The 23701-nt window shown below is 50.4% G+C and overlaps 8 protein-coding genes across 8 annotated transcripts; 5 read left to right on the forward strand and 3 right to left on the reverse strand.

Moving 5' to 3' along the window:
• Positions 1–120: 120 nt before the first annotated feature.
• On the forward strand, positions 121–1026 carry PFICI_04798 (uncharacterized protein; the record flags this gene model as incomplete). Its single annotated transcript, XM_007833379.1, has 1 exon — positions 121–1026. One exon carries the CDS (start codon positions 121–123, stop codon positions 1024–1026), a length of 906 nt encoding a protein of 301 aa, XP_007831570.1.
• An 806-nt stretch (positions 1027–1832) lies between these two features.
• On the forward strand, positions 1833–2880 carry PFICI_04799 (uncharacterized protein; the record flags this gene model as incomplete). The annotated part of the gene is made up of 3 exons (XM_007833380.1): positions 1833–1868; positions 2021–2096; positions 2237–2880. The coding sequence occupies 3 exons, from the start codon at positions 1833–1835 to the stop codon at positions 2878–2880; spliced, it is 756 nt and encodes a 251-aa protein (XP_007831571.1).
• A 154-nt stretch (positions 2881–3034) lies between these two features.
• Positions 3035–5974, reverse strand: PFICI_04800 (uncharacterized protein; the record flags this gene model as incomplete). The annotated part of the gene is made up of 4 exons (XM_007833381.1): positions 3035–3157; positions 3217–3639; positions 3694–5017; positions 5136–5974. 4 exons carry the CDS (start codon positions 5972–5974, stop codon positions 3035–3037), a joined length of 2709 nt encoding a protein of 902 aa, XP_007831572.1.
• An 877-nt stretch (positions 5975–6851) lies between these two features.
• Positions 6852–8321, forward strand: PFICI_04801 (uncharacterized protein; the record flags this gene model as incomplete). Its single annotated transcript, XM_007833382.1, has 1 exon — positions 6852–8321. The coding sequence occupies one exon, from the start codon at positions 6852–6854 to the stop codon at positions 8319–8321; it is 1470 nt and encodes a 489-aa protein (XP_007831573.1).
• A 1277-nt stretch (positions 8322–9598) lies between these two features.
• Positions 9599–10844, forward strand: PFICI_04802 (uncharacterized protein; the record flags this gene model as incomplete). The annotated part of the gene is made up of 2 exons (XM_007833383.1): positions 9599–10223; positions 10288–10844. The coding sequence occupies 2 exons, from the start codon at positions 9599–9601 to the stop codon at positions 10842–10844; spliced, it is 1182 nt and encodes a 393-aa protein (XP_007831574.1).
• A 363-nt stretch (positions 10845–11207) lies between these two features.
• On the reverse strand, positions 11208–14889 carry PFICI_04803 (uncharacterized protein; the record flags this gene model as incomplete). The annotated part of the gene is made up of 6 exons (XM_007833384.1): positions 11208–11534; positions 12727–13007; positions 13071–13407; positions 13461–13673; positions 13896–14352; positions 14408–14889. The coding sequence occupies 6 exons, from the start codon at positions 14887–14889 to the stop codon at positions 11208–11210; spliced, it is 2097 nt and encodes a 698-aa protein (XP_007831575.1).
• A 2060-nt stretch (positions 14890–16949) lies between these two features.
• PFICI_04804 (uncharacterized protein) lies at positions 16950–21716 on the forward strand (the record flags this gene model as incomplete). Its single annotated transcript, XM_007833385.1, has 1 exon — positions 16950–21716. One exon carries the CDS (start codon positions 16950–16952, stop codon positions 21714–21716), a length of 4767 nt encoding a protein of 1588 aa, XP_007831576.1.
• A 435-nt stretch (positions 21717–22151) lies between these two features.
• PFICI_04805 (uncharacterized protein) lies at positions 22152–23344 on the reverse strand (the record flags this gene model as incomplete). The annotated part of the gene is made up of 3 exons (XM_007833386.1): positions 22152–22908; positions 22984–23152; positions 23245–23344. The coding sequence occupies 3 exons, from the start codon at positions 23342–23344 to the stop codon at positions 22152–22154; spliced, it is 1026 nt and encodes a 341-aa protein (XP_007831577.1).
• Positions 23345–23701: the final 357 nt, after the last annotated feature.

Below are 23701 nucleotides of genomic sequence, written 5' to 3' on the forward strand. Positions count from 1 at the left end.
CGATCCCTTGCAATCAAACAACAAAAATAAAAAGGCATAAAAAAGGGGTTGAAGGAAAGAAACTGGATTTCACAAGAGCAACATCACAGTGCAAGTCTCAATTTCACCAAAGTCTCAACAATGCCACCAAAAAAAGTCATCCCGGACGAGGTCTATGTCATCTCGTCAATCGTAAGAGATGATAACCCTGAGCTCGACGGGCTGCAGCCGGCCGAGGTCTACACGACCCTAGCTGCCGCGAATGCAGCGGCCAGGAAGATGATGATCCGCCATGCTGAGGCCTGCAATCCATATGGCGACCTTGACGAATTCGAATTCCGTCATGAAGAGAAGGCCGATGGATGCTACTATGGCGAGCTGGAAGGCGGACCACACGGACACGTTACTGCCGAGGTCAAGGTTTCCAGGGCAATTCTGAAACAGGCCGAGGCCGATAAGTCGGCTACCACTTCTGCCAAGGGGAGGGTAAAGAAGGAGATCAAGTCAGAGCCCAAGGATGACGAGGACGAAAAGGAAGAAGATGATGATGATGATGCCGAAGAGGAAGAGACAGCTCCAAAACCGACCAAGGGAAAGAAGGGCCCACCCAAGACCGCCATCAACGCAAAGACGCACCGGAAAACAATCCCACAAGGAGAGCCAGACTGTCTAGCGGGGCTCAAGCTACTCTTTACAGGCACATTTGAGACAATGGATCGCAAGACATCGATCGCGACAGCCATCAAGTATGGCGCCGAGGTCATTACCAAGCTCGAGGACACGGACTACATTGTCATTGGCACACGCGCCGGGCCTGCAAAGCTCAAGAAGATCAATGAGCTAGAGCTTGAGACCATCAGCGAGGAGGAGTTCTTCCAGATCCTCGAGCACGGCATTCCCGAGGAGAAGAAGCAGCGAATGGAGAACCGCCGTTTCGCCGACGAGGAGGAAGGACCTGAAGAGTCGGACGAAGATGAGAAACCAAAGAAAAGGGCAGCGGCCGCGAAAGCAAAAGCAGCCCCGGCGAAGAAGAGAGCTAGGCGGTAGTGTCACCATGTGAAGACTTCGGAGGAGCATGAACAAATGGAATAGCCTTCTAGTGAAAGCTACTCAAGGCAGGTGTACAAAATAATAATCAAGCTACGATGGGACACATTCAATACCCAACAGCATGGCGTTTGGCAATCTACTCATTCGACAACTATTCGCTTATAAATCCGTTTTAGTAGCTCTTGTCCTAACTACTACTCAATAGCTTTCAGGTGCGTGACCCGCTTATATGAACCCGCGCTTGGGAATCCGCCAGCGTAAGGTTATAGTAACGGCGGAGTTGAGAGCCGCGAACGGCGGACTTGACACCGGAGCGCGAGAGAGTCCTAAGGCTAGGTGTTATCGTGTCATCCATGGATCAGCATACTAGATATTCTTTGCTCTCGGAAGGTTTACATGTCCTGGTTCCATTGATTGACGAATCGATCAATGGTACAGTGATTCCATCTCGCCGTCATCCAATGGTCAACTGCATGTGCTTATTCATCTTGGCTTGCGCAATCAGCCAGGAGTCCGAAGTCAGCATAATCAAGTAACCCCTCATTAGTAGGTGACACAGGAGTTTCCCCAATAGAAAGCGCTTTAGGTTTCTGCCTTGCTATTAGAGTATGAGACAGCATTTCTTCGGACTTATCGCTCTTTTTTGCGGGGCCAATCTCCGGAGTTCACACCTTGTATATAAACTCTATCGCTAAAGAATCGTTGATGCGGCTCTCTCCAAATACGGTCATCTATGTAACATACCTTGATATACAAGAGTATATATACAATATCAATCAATCAACAAACGGCAAATCAGCATCATGACAGTATCAGAGTGTTGTGTTCAAGGCTTCACAGTAAGTCAACATTGAACCAGCCCGCCATGTTCGGGTTGCCGGTAGATCTACATGAAAGAATGTCCATCTTTTATGATATTTACTGGAGCCCAGCAGCGCGTGAAATAACCCCGTCTAGTTTTGGTGGTAGTGACTGACGGCCAATTTTACAGTGGGATGGCACGCCTGCAGGGCGGACTGGCAAGCTGGCTTCGAATGATACTTATATCACTGGTGACAACCCAGACAGTAAGTACCTCGGTTGCAATTCTCTAGTCAGTGCGAGTATTACCTTGGAGAGGCCCCTAAAATACTGGTCCCTATTACTATAACCGCAGCCGACTTATCAACATCAAGAACACATCATGCTTACTACATTATCCTCACAGAGGCAATCATGATCATACATGATCTGTTTGGCTGGACTTTTAAAAACCTGCGTCTGCTAGCAGACCACTATGCCCGCGAGACGGGCGCAACCGTCTACCTGCCCGACTTCTTTGGCGGCGAGGTGGTCGCTCCGGAGCCCATAATCGAGGAGCGCTTCGCCGAGCTGAACCTGCCGGCGTTCCTGCAGCGCAACAGCCGCGCGGCGCGCGAGCCCGAGATCTTTGCGTGCGCGCGGGCCCTGCGCTCCGAGCACGGCTTCCGCAAGATTGGCGCCGCCGGCTTCTGCTACGGCGGCTGGGCCTGTCTCCGCCTCGCGGCCGCCGAGCACGCCTCCGCGCCCCTGGTCGACGCCATCAGCATCGGCCACCCCTCGCTCACGGTCGAGGCCGATATCGACAGCGTCAACCCCGCCATACCCGTGCAGGTCCTGGCTCCCGAGTTTGACCACGCCTTTACCGCCGAGTTGAAGGTGTACACATTTACGACGCTGCAGAAGCTCGGGGTCACGTTTGATTACCAGCACTTCCCCGGCGCGACGCACGCGTGTTTTGTCCGTGGTGACGAGAAGAAGGCGGGAGAGCGGGCGGCAATGATTAGGGGCAAGAATGCTGCTGTGAATTGGTTCAAGGAGCAATTGGAATAGAAAGATCAAATCTGATGGGAAATTCGATAGGTGGGCATTGATTGACGCGTAGAGTGTTGCTGGTCTGTGTATCAGGAGCCAGTCATTCTTGGAGAAAGTTCAACACAATGAGCCTTGTGAAATACTCACAGGCGATATCAATTCACAAGCACTACTAATCGTTGACGTCAAATCCGCCCTGCCTTGCCCATTGTAACAACGCCTCCCGATCTGCTTCGACAAATCTGGCCCTGGCGCGTATCTTGTCGATTGCTTGAGTGAGAAGCATTTCAAACGACTATTATTTTGTTAGCACCGGGAGTTTGGCAGGGCTTTGGGATGTGATGATAAACTGACCGAGTCCTTCTTGTCTGCGAAGAAACATTCAACCTCGGACAATTGGGCTGAGGTCGCAAGCCCCCCAAGTGCATACTCGATGAAATCATAGCCACCAATTTGCCCTTGACGAGCCCGGCGTAATGAGTCCCAGTTCTTGCGCAACCAGTTCCATCCGGCAATTGCACCATTGGGGTGAGTCTGCAAGGCTCTCAAAACCTTTAAGCGCGCCGACCAGTTTAGGACGAATGGTGTGGTCCTTTTTGCCAGTGTAACGGATTCTACGGATGACTTTGATGGAGTAATCAGATCAAGAGCACGCTCAATGAGTTCTGGTTGGGGCGATACACCCAGGGACTGAAAAGCTTCCAGGGGCGCACTTGGATCGCCCGAGTGAATATATGATCCTTTCAGAGCAATCGACTTGAGCTGGTTCCACGTTTCCTGCGACGGGTTATTTAGATTTTCGTTGGGCATACTTGAAGAATCTACACTTACATCCGTGTCATCCATATAGACCACAGTTTCAAAGATTCTACCCCTCACGTTTGGGTTGAGCGCATTCTTGTCCCCAGACAGCAAGTTTTCCCAAGCCTTCTTTGCTCGTTTTTGAACCTCGGCGTGGTCCTTGAGCTGACTGAACAGCAAAGCTTTCAGGAGTGTCTCCTCTGTTGAATCAGTGGACTTGAATGTGAGCAGCCCTCTGTCAATAAGGTGGGCTACCAATCGATGCCGCGCTGTTTTCAGTACCCCGAGAACTTCATTGCCTTCAAACATGAACGCGGCTTGGACTTTTTGTAGTTGTCCCAGCACTTCACTCCACACATACAGATTGTCGACGTGGTCCTTGATGCGGAAAAGAAAGTTCAAGAAGTCGGCCAGGTTCAGATTCCTCATTGCTGATCCAGTCGCAACAATGGCTCCTAGGTCCGCAACGATGCCTATCTTGTCCTCAATGGAAAGATAATCGCCGGCAAATTGTACTTGGAATTTGTGGATCCGCGACAAAGGGTATGCCACGCGATAAAACCCTCCCGTGTTTGCATTCAGCTTGTACTTGAACGGGTTTACGGCAATCTTTGTGCTTTCACCAGCCATCAAATGGGTGGTTACGGAATCGGGCTCTCGCATCCGTATCAAGACCGGGTAAGGAGCAGTGTCTGCCTCAATATCCCCGTTTTGTAGGAACCGATGTTGGGTTACCACAATCTCTCCTGTTGGGCGGAGTTCATTGACTGTCAAGAGCGGAAAGCCGACGTTCTGGGTCCAGGACGTCATGATATCTGCCACATTGCGGCCGCTGACCTCGCTCAGAGCATCCCAGAGCTGTTTAGTCGTGGCATTGCTGTACTCGTATCTTCCTAGATATAGCCTGATGCCTTGCAAAAAGACATCGACACCCAAAGTCTCCGCCATCATGCGAATGACACTGCAGCCTTTGAGGTAGGTGATGGAGTCAAAGGCAGAGCCCGCTGATATATTGGGATCCTGGATGGGGTGACTTCCAATGTTGGCATCGAGCTCCATGGCCGTCTGGAAGCCACCCGCGCGTGGAACATCCGGAGACATGGCCACAAAGGCTGCCCATGCATTGTAGTTGGGCAGCAACTCGGACACGGTGTGAAGGGCCGCCCACTCGGCAAAGGCCTCGTTGAGCCATAACGAGTCCCAGAACTTCATGGTAACGATATTACCAAACCACTGATGCGCGAGCTCGTGAGTCATGAGTGATACGACCAGGATTTTGTCGTATTCGGATGGGTTTTCGGGAAGGAGAAGACCATGCTCTTGATATGTCACGCAACCCCAGTGTTCCATACCGCTGTCATCAGTCAGCCCTGAATTATCTATGATGTATACTTTGTTACGAAACAGAGAATGACTTCTAAACAGGTTCCTGTGTTTTTAGGGATTGATTTTGTGAAACATTCAGCACTCACCCTTGGTGTCCTGGAATGGCAACAAGATCAAGCTTCGGCAGTGGATACTTGAGGCCAAAATTCCTCTCATGTGCTTCCATGGTGGCAACTGCGACATCAAGTGCATACTGAGCATTGCCAATGTTCTTGTCGAGGGCCGCCCAGATGCGAACGGGCACGCGGAACTTGTTGGTCTCGATCATTTTGAAGTAGCCCGCTACCATGACTACGAGGTAGGTGGACATTTTCGGACTAATGTCAAACGAGACACGTTTCTTGACATTGACGGCTGCAGATGTGACGAATTTCTCTGATACAATATCCATGTTGCTCAGGCAGGTCAGGCTCGAGGGCACAACCAGCGAGACACTGAATTGCGCCTTCAAGGCCGGCTCATCAAAGCATGGGAACACGGTTCTCGCCATGGTGGGCTCAAACATGGTCTCGAACCCCATCTTTGCTGTACCATCAGGGAACTGGTATGGGGTAGGAGTCAAGCCGCCCATGTTCCCGACTTGTGCCATTTTGCCATCATATTGCAGGAAAAGAATGGCCTGCGAGCCGGCGTGTAGTTTCCTGTCCAGCTTGAAATACGCCGTCTCCTGGTCGGGATTGTAGTGCACTGCAGGATGCGAAATGATGCCGCCTTCGGGTTCAACTCTGGCTTTGTTGATGTTGAGCCCGACGGCGTGTAGAACAATGTACTGCGTCGGTTTCGCGACATGCAACTGAATCGAGACCCGTCCTTGAAATGTGCTGGCCTCGAGATCTGGCTCGATTTCAATGGCGTAGTGTCGTGGCTCAATTGTGTCGGGCAGCCGAAATGGCGCCGTGACCCTGGTAGTGAGAACTTCGCGCATCTTGATGCGTTCAATTGCTTAGTGGTTGATCACAAGGAATACTTCATTGAATGGGTGATGGTATCTTGAATCTTTAGAGTACAATTGATTCCGAAGGAAGCACGGTGATCGGATTTCGGTGTTGCCAAATGTCAGCCACAGTGGTCTGGCGCGTTGACGAACATGGGTTAAGAAGTGATGAAAGCGAACACCTTCCAGTTTCGCTCATACTTTTATTGATGAGCAGGCGAAGTTGGAGAGTATATAGTTAGTTTGTAAGGGTGCCGCATATGTGACGAGACCTTGTATATATATCCCAGATACTGGGAAGCAAGAATTGTCCATTATCTTGTATTGCGAACATATCCATTACTACTTGGCAACAACTTATCGCACGGCATTTCCACAAGATCCGAATATGGCTTATCATGTATCTTGTAGAAACAATACTCCGTATGTCCCTTTCAAAGGGGCTGGCGGGGATGTTTAGCACCGAGGACGATAATCACAGACACTATGAAGTATAAAATGAGATGCCTCTAAGCTTCAAGGGGCAGTTGGTCTGTGCGCTCGACGAAAGGAAAAAATTATGGTGTCAGAAAAACTCTCGTCTTCATCCGATTGATTAGTAGTGCTAAAACTTCCATTGGCCATCTTCCTTCATTTCCATTGGTTGGCGCTCGAAATGTTTCATTGTATACTTGTTCTGGACACTCATTATTAAGTCTTTTACTTCATTTGTAATTTCAACCTGTCCCTTTGAATTGATCGTTTCTCTTGGTGGTGCTGCGGCCTCTCGGCTGCTCGTAGCGCGCTCGGCCGTCTTGTCCCGCTACGTGTCGGCTTTGACATAACCGCGGCCCCCTTATATAATGGTGGACATTGTGCCGTCTTGAACATGTCACAACCTTTTCATGCCGGAGGAGCGGCGAATTTCCACCTAAATGACCCGGTCGGGCTGCTGAAAACTCTCGCCTATCGCTGGTCAGAACTTGATATAACACATCTCGGCTCGATTGTGGCACTCGCAGGCATTGCCCCGTCAGCATGGAGGTTTGCCAGATCTGCGTGGTCCGAAGTGTACTCTTGGATACGGCGCTTCTTTATTGCGTCCGTGTCAATCCCTGGCCGCGATCCTCTCAATAGGAGCGTTGTGAGCTGGGTCTTGACCAATGTGATTGAAGGCCGAAAGGTTCGTTTCTTTACTGCGCGCACCGAGTCACAGTCGGGACGTGATGATGTGTCCTCGTTGAAGAAGACCCGGAGGATGGCGCAATATTTGCCACATTGGGAAACAGCTTGGTTCTGGCATGAGAAGAATCTCTTCGTGGTGACGAGATCCCTCGACAGCTTCAACGCCGCCATGTGCGATCCTGGCTACGATGGCATAGGTGGCGAGGACCTTACAATCAGCTGCATTGGCCGCTCAGTAGACCCCATCAAGAGTCTGATCGAGACATGCCGCATATACGCCGATAGGCAGGCCCAGTACTTTGTCACAATCTACTCGCGAGACCGTTATGGTATTTCATGGCAGCCCAAGTCGAGAAAGCCGATTCGCCATCTAGACACGGTCCACTTTGATAACCAGGTCAAGAAGGAATTGCTTGCCGATATCAGGAAATACCTTGATCCCAAGACCCAGAAGCGCTATCGTAATCGAAGCATGCCCTATCGTCGCGGCTACCTCCTCTATGGACCTCCGGGAACCGGCAAGTCCTCCTTGTCGACCGCGCTGGCTGGCGAATTCGGGCTTGATCTTTACGAGGTCAAGCTGCCGAGCGTCCCGGCTGATCATGATCTGGAACAAATGTTCCAAGAAATCCCGCCTCAGTGCATCGTGCTTCTTGAAGATATTGATGCTGTTGGCATGGAGCGAGGAGACACTGGAGATAAGAGCGACCAGAGCAGCATCCACAGCACCAGGTCAAACTGCACGCTTTCAGGCGTGTTGAACGTCTTGGACGGTGTCGGATCGGCCGAGGGGCGCATCGTCATCATGACCACCAACAAGCCCGAGCAGCTGGACAGTGCTCTGGTCCGCCCGGGTCGTATCGACATGAAGGTCTTTCTCGGAAACATCAGCCAAGCATCGGCGAAGCAAATGTTTGTTCGCATGTTTTCACCCGACCTTGACAGCTCCGACACACCTCTCTGCCTCGCCGACATAGAGAGGCTGGCATCTGAATTCGCATCCCATATACCAGAAGACACGTTCACTCCGTCCCAACTGCAAGGGTTCTTCCAATCGAACCTCGACAGTGCCAGTGATGCAGCTGCAAATGCATCATCTTGGGTGGAAAAGGAGTTGTCCAAGAGATCGGCGGACGAAGGTATCGAGATCGTCCGTCAGGCCCAGAGCCATTAAGATATATATACTGTACTATTTAAACCGCAACAGAGGCAAGAGCCAACTGTTGTCCAGCTCATTTCATAGACTCTGGGATCGGCGTTTCTGTTTTAATAGATCGGCTTTGGGGGCCTCTAAATGTATCATAATAGATGTATAATTTATTAGAGCATAGAATTCAATATGTCAGTCATCAGGATAGGGCTGATTTAGACAGTCAATCGGATAACCTACACAAACCTAGAAGCATCCTATTCTAGATGGCCGAAGAAGCCGTTAGTGCTAAACAGTCCCCTTGCTAGTTCCACAAACTGAATTCCTCTGGAGTTCTAACAAGGAGGGCGAGTCGCCAGGTACAACGCAATGATGCAATAATCAATATTATAAGTAGGAATGCACCACTAATAGGTATTCGTTTCTAGTCCAATCCACTCCACGTGCGTTTTTACACTTTCAAATCTATCCACCAAGACTATTTTAACCGAAGACTCTCAATAGGGATGAAATTCTTTGCTGTACTTTTTACCACCCAGAATCTCCACAGGTCCCAGCGAGACCGCGCCAGCAGTCGGCAAGTCGGCAACGCTCTAATACTGTAGCTCATAATAATTCGACTCCATCACGGAGTACGGCAACGACACAACAACACATCATTGTTTCGCTCGATAGAGTTCTCCATTTCTGTTACGTCATGGTCACTACGTGGACAAGTTCATCAGTCCAAGCCAATTAGTACTGTAGTAGTCGGATTTTAGAGATTGTGTCCAACGCTACGCGGGCACTAAAATTCAAGGTGAAAAGCGAGTGATGCAAAATGAATGTAGAGAGATGCAGTATTGGGCGCGAGGGCATTTCTTGATTCGGAGTATAGTCATATCAGATGGGACTAGGTCAAGACTAGGACTCAACCAATATGCGGATAATACACAGTAGCTACATGGATACCTTTCTTTTTAAGCTCAAGGAACAAAGTAGTAGACAATATGTCGACCGCAACCATGGACCCGAAACTGGGCCACTATTGTATCAATGCGGAGGCCTCTAGACAGAATTTAGGCAGCATAAGATAGGCTTGAGAGGCACAGCCATGCGCCCCCCGTGTCAGCATCGCCGCAATAGGCTTGCTCCTCCGGCTGGACCTGATTGGACAGGTCGCGGGGCGGGCATAGCTGGGAATCCTGTAGATGGCCGGGCCTTCTCAGTCTGTCCTAGAAGACCTCTCTTCTTCCTCCATCCGCAACTACATAAATATATCGTGATTCCTTCAAAACTTTCAGACAAGACAATCTTTCATCATGGTTCTCAGACCGATTTATGACCCAAGCAATCCAAACATGAGTGGCTATCCTCCATCTGGTCCGCCTCCGGGGTATGAGCGCAACGAGTCAGGCGAGCATCAATTCGATCAGTACCGCTCGCAGTGGCAAGGCAATCCAGACCACCAGGCAAGACCTCCGTATGCAATGGCCTCACCACCGCCCGGCGGCGGACAGTCGTCATACTATGGTGCTCCCTACGGATCTCCTCAACCACCACACTCGCCCCAACCAGGAGGGTATTATCCTCCCCAGCAGCCGCAGTATGCGGACCACCCGGCGTCTCCACCCCCGGCTGGGCAGTACCCACACAGCCCGGGTCACGGCTATCATGGCAGCCCCCAGGGCCAGCGGCCGTATATGGGCTACCAACCGTCCGAACCACTTCAGTCGTCGTCGCCGTACCAAGCTCCCTCCCAGCCTCAGTATGCGCAGTCGCCGCGACCTCTGTCGTCACAAGGGTATCCTCCCGTAGTCAAGCAAGAGTTTGGCAGTCCCGGGCAAGTCCCCGCTCAGGCGTTGTACCCCGGCGCCACGCCCCAATCAGAGCAGGATCGAGGAGTCATGGGCGCCCTCGCTGGTGGTGCCGCCGGTGCCTTTGCAGGTTTGTTTTTGGCCCGAGCATGATACACATGACACGTTTAAAAAAGCTAACAAGTTCAACAAAGGTCACAAAGTTAATCACGGCTTTCTCGGTGCTCTAGGCGGCGCCTTTGCCGGCCACAAGCTGCAAGACGCCTACTCTGACCACAAGAAGCACAGCCGTCCATCATCGCGGCGATCGTCTTCGTCGTCATCTTCGTCTTCGGACGACGATAAGCATCACAATAAGCCACCACCGCAGCAGCAGCCATACTATGGCCATGCAGCCCCTCCGCCTCCCCCGCCCGCGGCTCACGGGGGGCTTCGGGGCAACTTCTCCCACAGCGCGTCGCGCATCTCGCTGGACCGGGACCACGACCTGATTGCCGAGTGCGCCACCGTCCACGGCAGCCGCAAGCTGACGTCCATCTCGCTGAATCGCCTGCTGACGAATGACGATGGACATTTCCGCTGGTCGCGCGAGGGCAACTTTGCCGGTAGTGCCCGCAACATTCGTCTGGTGCACGACGGCAAGTATCTCGAGGCCGAGCTGTGTCGGCGGGACGGGTCGTGGCGGACGGATCAGATTTGTTTGGATGAGCGGATTGAGAACTCGAATGGAGATTTACAGATGTTGTGGTAGGGGGGCTTCCATATCCTTTCAAAGCAACAATTATCTTGCTGGTAGAGTGAAATATATTGGGATTGCGCAGAATAATACTCCTCTGAATTACTCAATTCAATGCCTTTATATTATATGGCTATTTTTACTGTGTTTTTCATTCCAGGCCATGCGTGTTTGGCATTGCTTTACGACTGTATGGGAGAGTTGATATGGGTTTCCCGCGACTGTGGAACACTCATTGGGTGATGCATATATTGACTATGAAAATAATGTAAAGAGAAAGGCAAATCAATACAGTCAAGAACGCCAGTACCCATTTTGCGCCGGAGCTTCTGAACGATGAAAAAACCGACCTCCTTCATTGGCAAGAATTCAGGATACTCATTCCTCTTCCGGTTGTTTCTGCGAGAACTTCATAGGCTGCAATCTACCAAATCTTGGTTTCGAGACCAAGCCGTGTCGTTTCCAGGCAGCTACTCTCTGCCTGTAGGCATGAGCCTTGAGAAGCACCTTTGTGCAATGATCCCATATGACGTCTTGAAAGTTCCATTCTTTGTAGCCTGCTTCTTCGAGTGTGGCGTGCCATTCATCGTCTCTAGACTTTTCAAGGTCGTTCTTAAAGGCTATGTCCGCTTCATCATCCCCGCAATACCGGAAGTAGTGTAACGGAACTTTTCGTGGAGGCAGGATAGCATCCAGATTGTCCCACTACAATGAAATGAGTTAGCAATTGCCTTTTCAGGTAGTGAAATTAGTTTCAAGTTGTTCTTTAATTTTGTTCCTTTAAGGTACCGTTTTGGGCAATGCTTGCTCACAATGCCACCTAGGAAAGGAGAGAGAGATCACACCGGAAGTTGCTTACCCAAAAGTTCCAGAACACTCCGATGGAGATTTTCCGATACTCTTTTCTGGTCAGAATATAAAATTGCAATAGCAAATCCAAGTTCTGTGTGGAATCTTCATCTTCCAGGGTGATATTACGTCGGTCTTCTCTGGTTTCGTCATTCGCCCTACAACACAGATGTGTCATTCCCAATCGCTCGAACACTTCAAGTCGACAGATTTCTCGGTGAATGAACTCTGCATCTTTTTCAGAGTAGTGCCAATAGCGAATCCATTTCCGTATGTTAGGTAAACGACGACCTAAGCGTTGTTTGTCCACCGTACCCCAGGACGGCGCCCACCAGTAATGGTTCCAGAAGCCGAAGGACGGAATGCAGCCTAAAGAAGAGCACGAACATATACACTTGTCGTGTAAATATTTTTCTGACTGGTGGCCCAAGAGCTTCGAGAATCTTTCATCAAGTCTGGCGCCAGCCCCTTGAGCCACAGTGAGAAAGTGGTGGACATGCCTTCCATCAGAACCAAAAGAATTAGAGGACATCTTGGGACTCGCGCCTCTTGATAATAACCACATGAGGACTTCCTGGAAGTTCCCACTGAGCTCATCAGACGCTACACGGGGTATGCCACTCCAACCTAACCTGCATTTGTAGAACAGTGGTGTTCCCAGGCTACCGCACCGAGTATCTAGGTCTGTGAAGCCGATTTCGAATAGAATCTGGTGATGTTCGACTTTTAAACCAGGAGAACAATGCGCTGCTGAAGAGAAAATATTGTCCAAACTTTCCGTTTCTCTAGACAACCAGTCTGGCTCTAAGCTATCGTACATAATAGCGTCTCTGGCAGGTTTTGATTTCGACCCCAGCAGTTTTGAATTATGCTCTCGATTTGATGGATCCGTCCAGGAGGCCTTGATTTGATCCTTCCGCCGCCATAAATTTTCCGCAGTCATCCGGAAAATGGACATATCTCCACAGACCTTTTCCAGGATGCTATTAAAGCAAAAAGGATCCCTATCTTGCAACATTACATAGGGTCGCCTGGCTCGACTCTTTACATAGGGTCGAGCTGTGAAAAGTGTGACATCCTTGGATGAAAGAATAGTAGCAGCTGACTTGATATCGCGGAATTGACATGCTAGCTGAAATGCTCTAAAGACATTGCCGTAGTCGTTATCAATCAAGAGTTGGAGACCTTCAGGCCAGCCCAATGCCAGCTGCAGTGGCGAATATGTTTGGTGATCCGATGAGCGATCTCCCGAGGAAAGGTAGACGCACTTTTCCAATCTTTCCATAGATCTTGATATGACTGCTAGTGACAAGTCAGAGTATCCTAGCGCTATGGATTTATCAGTAAGTTGCCGAATGATGACTGCTTACGTAGAGTCCTTTGAATACCTACCCTCAGACAACGATGGGTCAGAAGTAATGGCTTTCCAAAGATGAGCGTTTCCAGCAATGCCTGAGGATGATTCGGCTAGTCCTTCGTATTCCAGAAAAGCTTCGTACAGGGAGGCACTGATCTTTCCCATGCTGCTTGCATAATTCACAATTGTTGCACCCAACGTCAAATGCGGGGTTGCATGAAATAGTACTCCATAACTTCGTCCATCGCTGAATTCGCTGAAACGCGTTGTGGGATCGAGCTTCGAACTGAATGCCATCTGAAACAGCTGGAGCATTTCATAATCGACATCGAAAATTACTTCTCCCAAGTAAGCGAACAGGAGGGTCAATTCCTGGTTGGGTGTAAGACACTTTTTCTATTTGCGGTAAGCTTTTGATGACTCACGGTGAGTAAAGTGCAGCCTCGCTCATCCATATCGCTATATGAAGCAACACCAGAGCAGACGGCTTCTTCAATGCCGCGAACAACACCCGCTAAACGATCTTTTGCTTTCTTCCCGTTCCAAACAAGTTGAAAAAATACAGACTTGGCTTTGTAGTTGCGGGTCAGGAGCGCACCTGGTTCCCAAGATGCTGGACTCAAAATATCAGGTCTTTCCTGTAATGTTGAACAAGATGATATGAATTCATCAATGAGTTTGAAAATGGGACTTTCTGCCCGTTTCACAGTTCCCTGGAAATTGAGGGGTCGCGAGATTGACCAAGTTCGCCCTTGAAATAGCAGACCAAGGGACAATTGGAAGGAACCATTTGTCCAAGGATGCAGGTTCGCCTCGACCGAATAGCTCCTTTGTCCAAGCCGACCATGTAAGGGACAGACCTGAACTGGTTGCCAGTCTGTCCTGAACGCGAGAATGCGAAATGTATGAACTGATGAGAACTTGTTCCTGTAGCATTTGCATCTGAGAGACTTGGAGCTTTGTATCTTTGACTTGCGCTTGACAATCTGCTTCGAAGTTATTCCAGAGTCTAGATCGTTTGATGAAGACTTGTTATCGGTCCCTACTTTGCTCAGAGTTTCTGTGGTATCTATTTGAGGTCGAAACATGCTCTGCATTGCTTGGAATTGCGTCATCTGAACACAGAGGAGCTCTTGATATCTGTCATTCTCAGCCTCCCTCAAAGCATGGAGGGTGTGTACGAGGGCATCTTTCGACAGTCTTGTCTCTTCGAGCGTTTGTCTTTGCAGCGTGCTGAATTGCTCCATTGACCTAAGCAGCTCGCCATCACGTTTTGAGAGTTCAACGACAATGGAGAAGACTTGGGCGCTTTGCTCGCTGCCATGCGAAAGTTAACATCACAATTGCGTATTCTTGGCTTGAAGAGACTCACCGAAGAAGAGACTGAGTTTCGAAACCACAGATTTGCAGTTCACGCAACAAGGTAGCGTTCAGCATTCGGATGGTGTCCAGATTTGACTCGATATCCTTCATCATCTTCATGGTGAATAATGATTTCCAAAGCAGCATGATTTTCTTTCCAAGGTCATCTCGATCCTTCAGTCTGCCAATGTCGTCAACTAATGGCGAGAGCACAAGCTTGACTTTGTCCAGTGCCTTTCGGGCATTGATAGCGCACGGTGCGACCTGTACATATTGAGCCGTCGTGAGGCTTGCGAACACAGGAGAGTCTGGATGGAGAAGCCTTTGCATTGAGATTAATTCCTCTTCGATCCAGGCGAGGAGCTCGACCGCCCTTTTTGGATCATCCTTGATGCCTTGAAACAATTTGGCAGCGCCCAGTAACGTTTTGACGGCTATGCCAACGAACTGAGCACCTGCAGCTGCAGCTCCGAGAGCACTGATAGGATCCATGATGACAAAATTTCCTACTTGGCGTGGAACTCAGCCGTGGTTATCATAGTAGCGCATCATATTTGGGCGGTTGAAATATGGTACATGGTTGCGCTAAGCTTTTGCTTGTTGCCAGATCAATACAATTCGAGACGATCAGAAGAGATGAAGAACAGGAGAAGATACCGAAGTTCGATTCTCGAGGCACCGTAAGCTTCATGTATGCCTTGCCAGCCTCGTCACACCCTTGACCGTGAGGGGTACCTGCGCTGCGGCCAATCCGAACGACAAACGTGGTTTGCTTTGCAGGCACTGCCCGCTCATCATACGCCACCGCGAGAAAAGCTATTATCCAACTCCAGCGCAGGGGAAAAAAGGAAAGAAGGAAATACCGAGGAGATGAACATCCAGTTAAGCGCGGGTCCAGTCAGACAAGACACCGAGGCATCGGCACGAAACCATCATTCGACTCCGAAGCCGTCACAAACAGTCAGAAGACGCAGGACTACACAAGGCTGCCGTACCCACTGAGGAATTTTTCACCTTTGCGATTTATCTACATATTGTCGCAGCTAGCATTGGTGGGTGTCCTTCTCAGCTTTTCAGCCTGCGCTCTCTTGCACAGAGAATCGCTCAACCACGGCTTGAGTATAGCATCACGAGGACAGCAAGACAAATCCGTGTAGAAGGCAATGTAAGGCCGGCGAAGCTTGGATGACGCCATTAGAGAATCAGTTTTCGACTTCAATGATCTTCCGGAGAACAATGGATAGTCTACTGAAAAGGTCGACTGTCGAAATTCTTTGTTTTTGGCTGTGGGATCATGCTGTGGGTATGGTCGAGTCGTGATGAACCCCAAACCATAATTGTACCTCATGCTCTTCCGGCTTCCACTCACTGACATTGATCGAAAATGGGCAATCTGTTCTTTTCACAAATCAATCTGCAAAACTTTATAAGATGAAATAACATGTTTACTTTCAACAACCCGTGAACCACAGCGTTTGACAATGGAGGAACTGATAAGCATAAGGTGGTCTCTGGTAGGTCGCTTTGTGCCTGGAATGGATGCCTGCCACTACAAGAGCCAATTTGACAGGTATTGTGGAGACACTTATTTCACGTCTATTGGTTCCGCCAATGCTCCAACTGAATAAGGCATTCTTTCTTATCTATCTATCTATCATCATATGCTGGTTGGTGCGAATGATTACGCAGATGGTCAGCAGCATGTTTGTTTGTAGCTATCGTAGCATGGTCCCTCTCCGGATGCTCAATATGTTGATGGCATTGCGTACATGTTTGTGTGTTTCCACTCCCAGCCCTCGCAGCCACCTTGCTTGAGACAAGACCCCAATTCCAAACCGAAAACCCTAAATTCCTTGTGAAAAACTAGTATACTTCTAGATGTCAATAGACTTCTTTTACCAATTCGAGACAATTCGATAATACACCCTCGAATGCTAAGCATGATAACTCCATAGCAGTTCGGAAGTGCTGGGAGATCGACGCATTCCCTGCTAGTATAACCCGCCAAGCAGCCCTAGAGGCGCCACGGCGGAGTCTTCTATGGGGCCCTCTGCCTCTACATTACCGACAGGGCGGGAATCTATTGCATCATTGACTGCAAACGTCGTGCACACCACTGACATCAACATCCGATTTTCTACGCGTCTCCAGCGCGATCACTGTGCCATTTGTACGATTCAGCCTACAACACATATAACACATCGCGTCCTTCTTGTCGCCAATACCCTGCCGGCTTGACGGACTTTTCGGACTGCTGTCGAGCCCGATAATATGGATCTTTAGTGAATGCATGCGATGTGATTCTGGACCTGTTATTTATCTGATTTCTGTGCGCTAGGCTGACAAATGAGCAAATGTCTTGGTCACTGATATATCTGCCCATACGTGCTGTTTTCAAATGATTCATATTTTCCAACATTCCTAAAACGTAATCTTGTCTGCGTCCAAATGTCTTGACTGCCCGCCGTGATCGTCGTGTACCCAGGTACTCAATTCGCAGGTGACGACTTTCTCAAGCTGGCCGTGTTCCAAGTTTTGTAAATTCGGCAAATATGGACAGACCTACGCCAGCAGATACGGATATCCCAGGAGGTTTTCCAGAAACGCCTGCGTCGATACTTCCGTCATCAGCTACTTCCACCACTCATGACGGTCCACAAGACCATGTGACGAACGTGTCGGCAGCAGGAGTACAACATGATGAGGACGAAGCAAAAACTCCCACACAAAATGGAAAGGCCTCGGGTTCTTATTTTGCAACCGCAACGACAGGTCCCTTTGATACCAAGACTTCTGAAGAGCCGGCCGCACCTCTGTCCAGCAGATCTTCGAGCACCCCAGCGTCTGAGAAGACTCTAGCAACACCCGCAGACGAGCTCAACCAACATGGCGCAGAAAAGAGCCAACACACCGACAAAGGCGTCGTCGGGGATGAAACACTCGAGGCGGATCCGCAGTTTGAGGAGATGAAGACGGGCACGGAAAGCCGACCACCGCTCGGGCCGACGCGCAGCACTATTAGGTCCGAGGAAGACCTGTTTCGTGTGCTTTCGCGGCGTCGCACAACGGGCGCGGACTCGGCTGCCGAGGAAGACCACGAGATTGAGCGGCTCATGTCGCGGCTCTTTGGACAGAAGCGTCAGCAGCAGAGCGAAGAAGAAAAGACGCGCCACTCTGGCGTCGTATTCCGTGACCTGACGGTCAAGGGCGTGGGACTCGGAGCAAGTCTCCAGCCTACTGTTGGCGACATCTTCCTGGGCCTGCCGCGGTTCTTGAAGAACTTGGTAACCAAGGGCCCAAAGGCTGCTACAGGCAAACCTCCCGTCAGAGATCTCATTAGCCACTTTGACGGATGCGTACGACCAGGTGAAATTCTACTCGTCCTCGGCAGACCGGGCAGTGGCTGCACGACATTCCTCAAGGCCTTTTGTAACCAGCGAGCCGGATTCCAAGATGTGCTTGGAGATGTCACCTACGGCGGTACCGATGCCGCAAAGATGGCCAAGGACTACAGAGGCGAAATCATCTACAACCCGGAAGACGACTTGCACTATGCGACGCTGTCGGTCAAGCGCACCCTCACCTTTGCTCTGCGCACGCGCACGCCCGGCAAGGAATCTCGACTCGAGGGGGAAAGTCGTGAAGACTATGTCAATGAATTTCTCCGTGTCGCCGCCAAGTTGCTCTGGATCGAACACACCATGGACACCAAGGTGGGCAACGAGTATATCCGCGGCGTCAGTGGTGGCGAGCGTAAGCGTGTCAGTATTGCCGAGGCACTCATCACACGAGCCAGCGTCCAGGGCTGGGACAATTCGAGCAAGGGTCTCGATGCGTCGACGGCGGTGGAATATGTGCAGTCCCTGCGCACACTTACCAATATGGCCCAAGTCTCGACCGCCGTCAGTTTGTACCAAGCCGGAGAGAGCTTGTACGACCTGGTAGACAAGGTGCTCCTGATCGACCAGGGTCAGTGTCTATACTATGGTTCCTCCGATCACGCCAAGCAGTATTTCCTCGACCTTGGCTTCGACTGTCCTGACCGATGGACCACCGCCGATTTCCTGACATCCGTCACGGATCCTTTTGAGCGAAGCATTCGACCAGGATGGGAAGATCGCATTCCTCGATCAGCAGAAGACTTTGCTGCTGTTTACAAGAAGTCGGATGCCTACAAGAGAAATCTCGAGGACATTGACGACTTTGAGTCTCATCTACAGGAACAGATGCGCGCCCGGGCCGAGAATCAGTCAAAGAAGAATAAGAAGAAGAACTACACTATCCCCTTCCACCAGCAAGTTGTCGCATTGGCTCAACGTCAATTAATGGTGACGCTGGGAGACAAGGCATCCTTGATTGGCAAGTGGGGAGGCATCATCTTCCAAGGTCTCATTGTCGGTTCACTCTTTTACAATCTTCCGGACAACACCAACGGTGCATTTACCCGAGGCGGTGTTCTCTTCTTCATTCTCTTGTTCAATGCACTCTTGGCCCTGGCTGAGCAGACTGCTGCTTTTGAATCGAAACCAATCTTGTTGAAGCACAAGAACTTTTCCTTCTACAGACCGTCAGCTTATGCTGTTGCTCAGACGTTGGTTGATGTGCCGTTGGTCGCGATACAAGTCATTCTATTTGACGTTATAATCTACTGGATGGCGGGACTGGCGGCGACGGCTTCACAATTCTTCATCTCACTGCTTATTCTCTGGACAGTCACCATGGTAACATATTCTTTCTTCCGCGCCATTTCAGCCATCTTCAAGACTCTGGACGATGCGACCAAGGTTACTGGTGTCGCCATTCAGATCTTGGTTGTCTATACCGGCTACTTGATTCCACCTTCCAGCATGCGACCCTGGTTTGGTTGGCTCCGTTGGATCAACTGGATCCAGTATGGTTTCGAGTGTCTCATGGCCAACGAATTCTACGACCTGGAAATGCCCTGTGTGACCCCGTACTTGGTGCCCCAGGGCCCAGATGCCACTCCTGAATATCAGTCCTGTGCTTTGGCCGGATCTAGCCCTGGGTCAACTACAGTCTCAGGATCCGCATATATCGAGGAATCATTTAGTTACTCGCGCGGCCACCTGTGGCGTAACTTTGGGTTTCTGTGGGCTTTCTTTGCCTTCTTCCTTGCCATCTCAATGATTGGCATGGAGCTGATGAAGCCCAATGCTGGAGGTGCTGCCGTTACCGTGTACAAGCGTGGTCAGGTGCCAAAGTCTATACAGAAATCAATCGAGACTGGCGGTCGCAAGAATAATGGTGGGGACGAAGAGTCTGGTTTAACAACTCAGAGCGACGTTGCACGGGATCATGCCAAGGAACAAGACGAAAAGGACCAACAAGCCATGAGGGATGTTGCTGGCAACGAGACAATCTTCACCTTTCAAAATGTCAACTACACGATCCCGTACCAAGGTGGTGAGCGCAAGTTGCTCGATCAGGTTCAAGGCTTTGTGCGACCCGGCAAATTGACTGCGCTCATGGGAGCTTCTGGTGCTGGAAAAACTACATTGCTGAACACGCTGGCGCAAAGAATCAATTTTGGTGTCATTACGGGTGACTTTCTTGTCGATGGCAGACCACTCCCCAAGTCTTTCCAGAGAGCTACTGGTTTCGCCGAACAGATGGATGTACACGAGCCCACGGCAACCGTGCGAGAGGCACTTCAGTTTTCTGCCCTGCTTCGCCAACCTCGAGAGGTGTCCAAGGAGGAAAAGTACGCGTACTGCGAGACCATTATTGAGCTTCTCGAGATGCAAGACATTGCCGGCGCAACCATTGGAAATGTAGGCGAGGGTCTGAACCAGGAACAGCGCAAGCGTCTCACTATTGGTGTTGAACTGGCTTCCAAGCCCGAGCTGTTGATGTTCTTGGACGAGCCCACGTCTGGACTCGACTCGGGCGCCGCTTTCAATATTGTCAGATTTCTTCGAAAGCTGGCCGATGCCGGACAGGCCATCTTGTGTACCATTCACCAACCCTCTGCTGTACTGTTTGAACATTTCGACGAGTTGATCCTGCTCAAATCTGGTGGCCGCGTTGTGTACGCTGGCGAGCTCGGCAAGGACAGTCAGAAGATGATTCAGTACTTTGAGACCAACGGCGGACCCAAGTGTCCTCCCGACGAGAATCCCGCCGAGTGGATGCTTGAAGTCATTGGCGCCGGCAACCCCGATTACAAGGGCCAAGACTGGGGCGATGTGTGGTTGGGATCAAACAACTACGAAGAGCAGTCTCGGGAGATTGCCAGCATGAACGAGAAACGCCGCAATGTCGAGCACTCCAAGAACGTCCAGGACGATCGCGAGTACGCAATGCCCTTGACGACACAGACAATGGCAGTGGTCAATCGTTCCTTCATCAGCTACTGGAGAACGCCAAACTACATCATGGGCAAACTCATTTTGCACATCTTTACCGGCCTCTTCAACACGTTCACGTTCTACAAGCTGGGCAACGCCAACATTGACATGCAGTCCCGCCTGTTCTCAATCTTCATGACGCTAACCATTTCTCCGCCCTTGATCCAACAGCTTCAGCCGGTATTCCTTCATTCGCGCTCCATCTTTCAGTCTCGCGAGAACAATGCCAAGATATACAGCTGGGTGGCTTGGACCACGGGAGCTGTCCTGGTCGAGATTCCGTACGCCATTGTTGCCGGAGGTATCTACTTCAACTGCTGGTGGTGGGGCATAGCCGGCTACAAAATGTCGAGCTTTGCCTCTGGCTTCACCTTTTTGTGCGTTATTCTCTTTGAGCTGTACTATGTCGGTTTTGGGCAAGCCATTGCCGCGTTCAGTCCCAACGAGCTGCTGGCTTCGCTCCTAGTGCCCATCTTCTTCCTGTTTGTCGTCTCCTTTTGCGGCGTCGTTGTGCCCGCGGCTCAGCTTCCGACCTTTTGGCGCGAGTGGATGTACTGGCTCACGCCCTTCCACTACCTGCTCGAGGCCTTTTTGGGCGTCGCCATTCACGATCAGCCCGTGCGCTGCGACACGGGCGAGTTTGCCACCTTTTCCGCGCCGCCTGGTCAGACCTGTGAGTCCTATGTGCAGCCCTATATCGAGCAGGCGGGCGGCTACGTCCAGACGGCTGCAGACGGCCTGTGTCAGTTCTGCCAGTACGCCAATGGTGATGAGTTTGGCAGCAGTTTCAGTGTCTACTATAGCCACATTTGGCGCGACTTTGGCATTGTCTGCGGTTTCATCGTCTTCAACTATGCTGTTGTCTACTTTGCCACTTTCCTCAGATTCAAGGGTAGAAATCCGCTCAAGGGCATCATGGGTAGAATGAAGCAGAAGAAGCAGCAAAGCTAGACTAGAAGAGTGTACATGTTTTGAAATTATGACTTTAGAGTAATAGTAATATAGCGTGTCGGGTAAAAAAGAACCCCTTCTCAAGATTTGTGATGAAATGAAATTGGAGTAATCTGTAGTGTAAAATTTAAGGCGCTACGAAACCTTTTTTTGCTCTTTGATCTGTAAAATGTGAAATAATTTCTACCTAAACGCCCAAAAATGCTTTGACAAAATTTATGCCTTATTTCGATTTCCTGGCAAGAACACACAGTGTCTTTCCAATCTCCTTCTCTCCAACTTAAGTCGTAAACCATCGTGTCCTCGTATAACCGTTTCGCCCCATATTATCTACATTTCCATTGTCGCTATTGTTATCATCAAGAATCATGAAGTAAGAAAAAAAAAAGAATCAAAAGGAAAAGGGAAAAAAGAAAAAAAAATCAAGACTTTTCTCTAGTACTTGATCCCCTTCATCGCGACACTGTGCAAAGATCTCAGATCATAGTCGCTTTGCCCACCTTGGGATACCCTGTTGGGGTCATGCTTACCTTGCAGCTGTTCGCTAGCCTCTTCGGCCGCAGTTTTTCTACCATTTCTGGATGTGGGCAGCCTTCTTGTCGAGGACGAAGCCCGTCTTTCAGCCCTCCTCTCCTCGGCCGAAGACCTGATGGAGCGCATAGAGGGCTGGTCACGTGGCGTGGGAATGTCCATGGGCAGAGCGGCTGTCGCCGTTGCGTAGTTTGCTTCGTCAACAGACGGGTCGGCCTCTTCCTCTTCCTCCTCCTCCTGATAGTCGTCCTCAAGGGGCGCGCCGGCTCCAACGACAGAGGGCTCGATCTTGGGTGGAGGAGCATTCTGCTTGTCTCGCTTCGCCTTGTACTCGGTAAGGGCTCGCTTGAGGATGTTGCGCATGACGGCCTTGTTGACGCTGCGGCGCAGGCGATCAAAGTACCGGGCGACTGTTCCAATGACCATGACCTGAGCATCGTGGTCGATCTCGATAATGTCGGCATAGTTGGCGCGCGAGTCTTCCTTGACCCTGAATTTGCCTCGAGCTAGCTCGATGCCGACGGGAGGGTAGTATAGGCGGTTTCGCTCCGCGAGCTTCTCATGCCACTGGTCCGGGCTATTGTCGTCGAAGATGAAGCCTTGCTGACTCGAATCTATTCCGGGCTTGGCAAAGTTGTGCTTGCTGCCAACAGATATAGGACTATACAAGGTTTGGTGTGAGCTATACACGTCTTCACCAAGGCGGGGCCATGTGCCTTTTTGGGGGGCCACTTACATGCATACAGCATGGTGTGGAAATGTGTCGCTATGCCTCAGCACGATGAATCGAACATATCCCAGGCATTTCCACTCCCACTCGAACTCATTCGAGTCTGCCCACAGGAACTCGAAAACATCCCCAACCTCAAGATTGGCGGCAGTGCCTATCTCGTAGCCCTTCTTGGCTGGAGGTGGAGAAGATGGTCAGCAAACGTGCAAGCTTCAGGTGTCATGTAAACCAAAAATGTCCAACAACAACAACAACAAAACAACTCACCAAGTGGATGATCAGGAGTGAGATCTGTAGGCTGGGTTGATCCAGAGGCAGCGTCGTCGCCAAACCCAGAATCACTCTTTTTACTCTTGTAGCTCGCCATTGGTCGAGAAGGAATCTCTGGCAGAAGGAGCAAAACGACAGAGAGGACTATTTAGCGGCGGCGGGGGGGTTGAAGAATTGTATGATGAAAGCTTTATGTCAGGTAACAACAGGTTCGTTCTTTTCGGAGCGAACCTTCTACTACTGCTGCTGCATGACCGCACACAACTTGACTGCGACTGCGCCATGTGTCAAGTCGGGGAAAGAGTCGAGAGGTAGTGCTGCCCGAATAGACTCCACCGCTCCACCGAGATGCGCAGCATAGTGGCATTCGCGATGCGACGCGATCCGTGATACGCTGGTTGACCTATTTTCCTGACCTGCATGAGGTCTCGAACCAATCCTCTGGCGAAAGCCT

Source organism: Pestalotiopsis fici, assembly GCF_000516985.1.
Source record: "Pestalotiopsis fici W106-1 unplaced genomic scaffold PFICI_Scf_3, whole genome shotgun sequence".
NCBI classification, from domain to species: Eukaryota; Fungi; Ascomycota; class Sordariomycetes; order Amphisphaeriales; family Sporocadaceae; genus Pestalotiopsis; species Pestalotiopsis fici.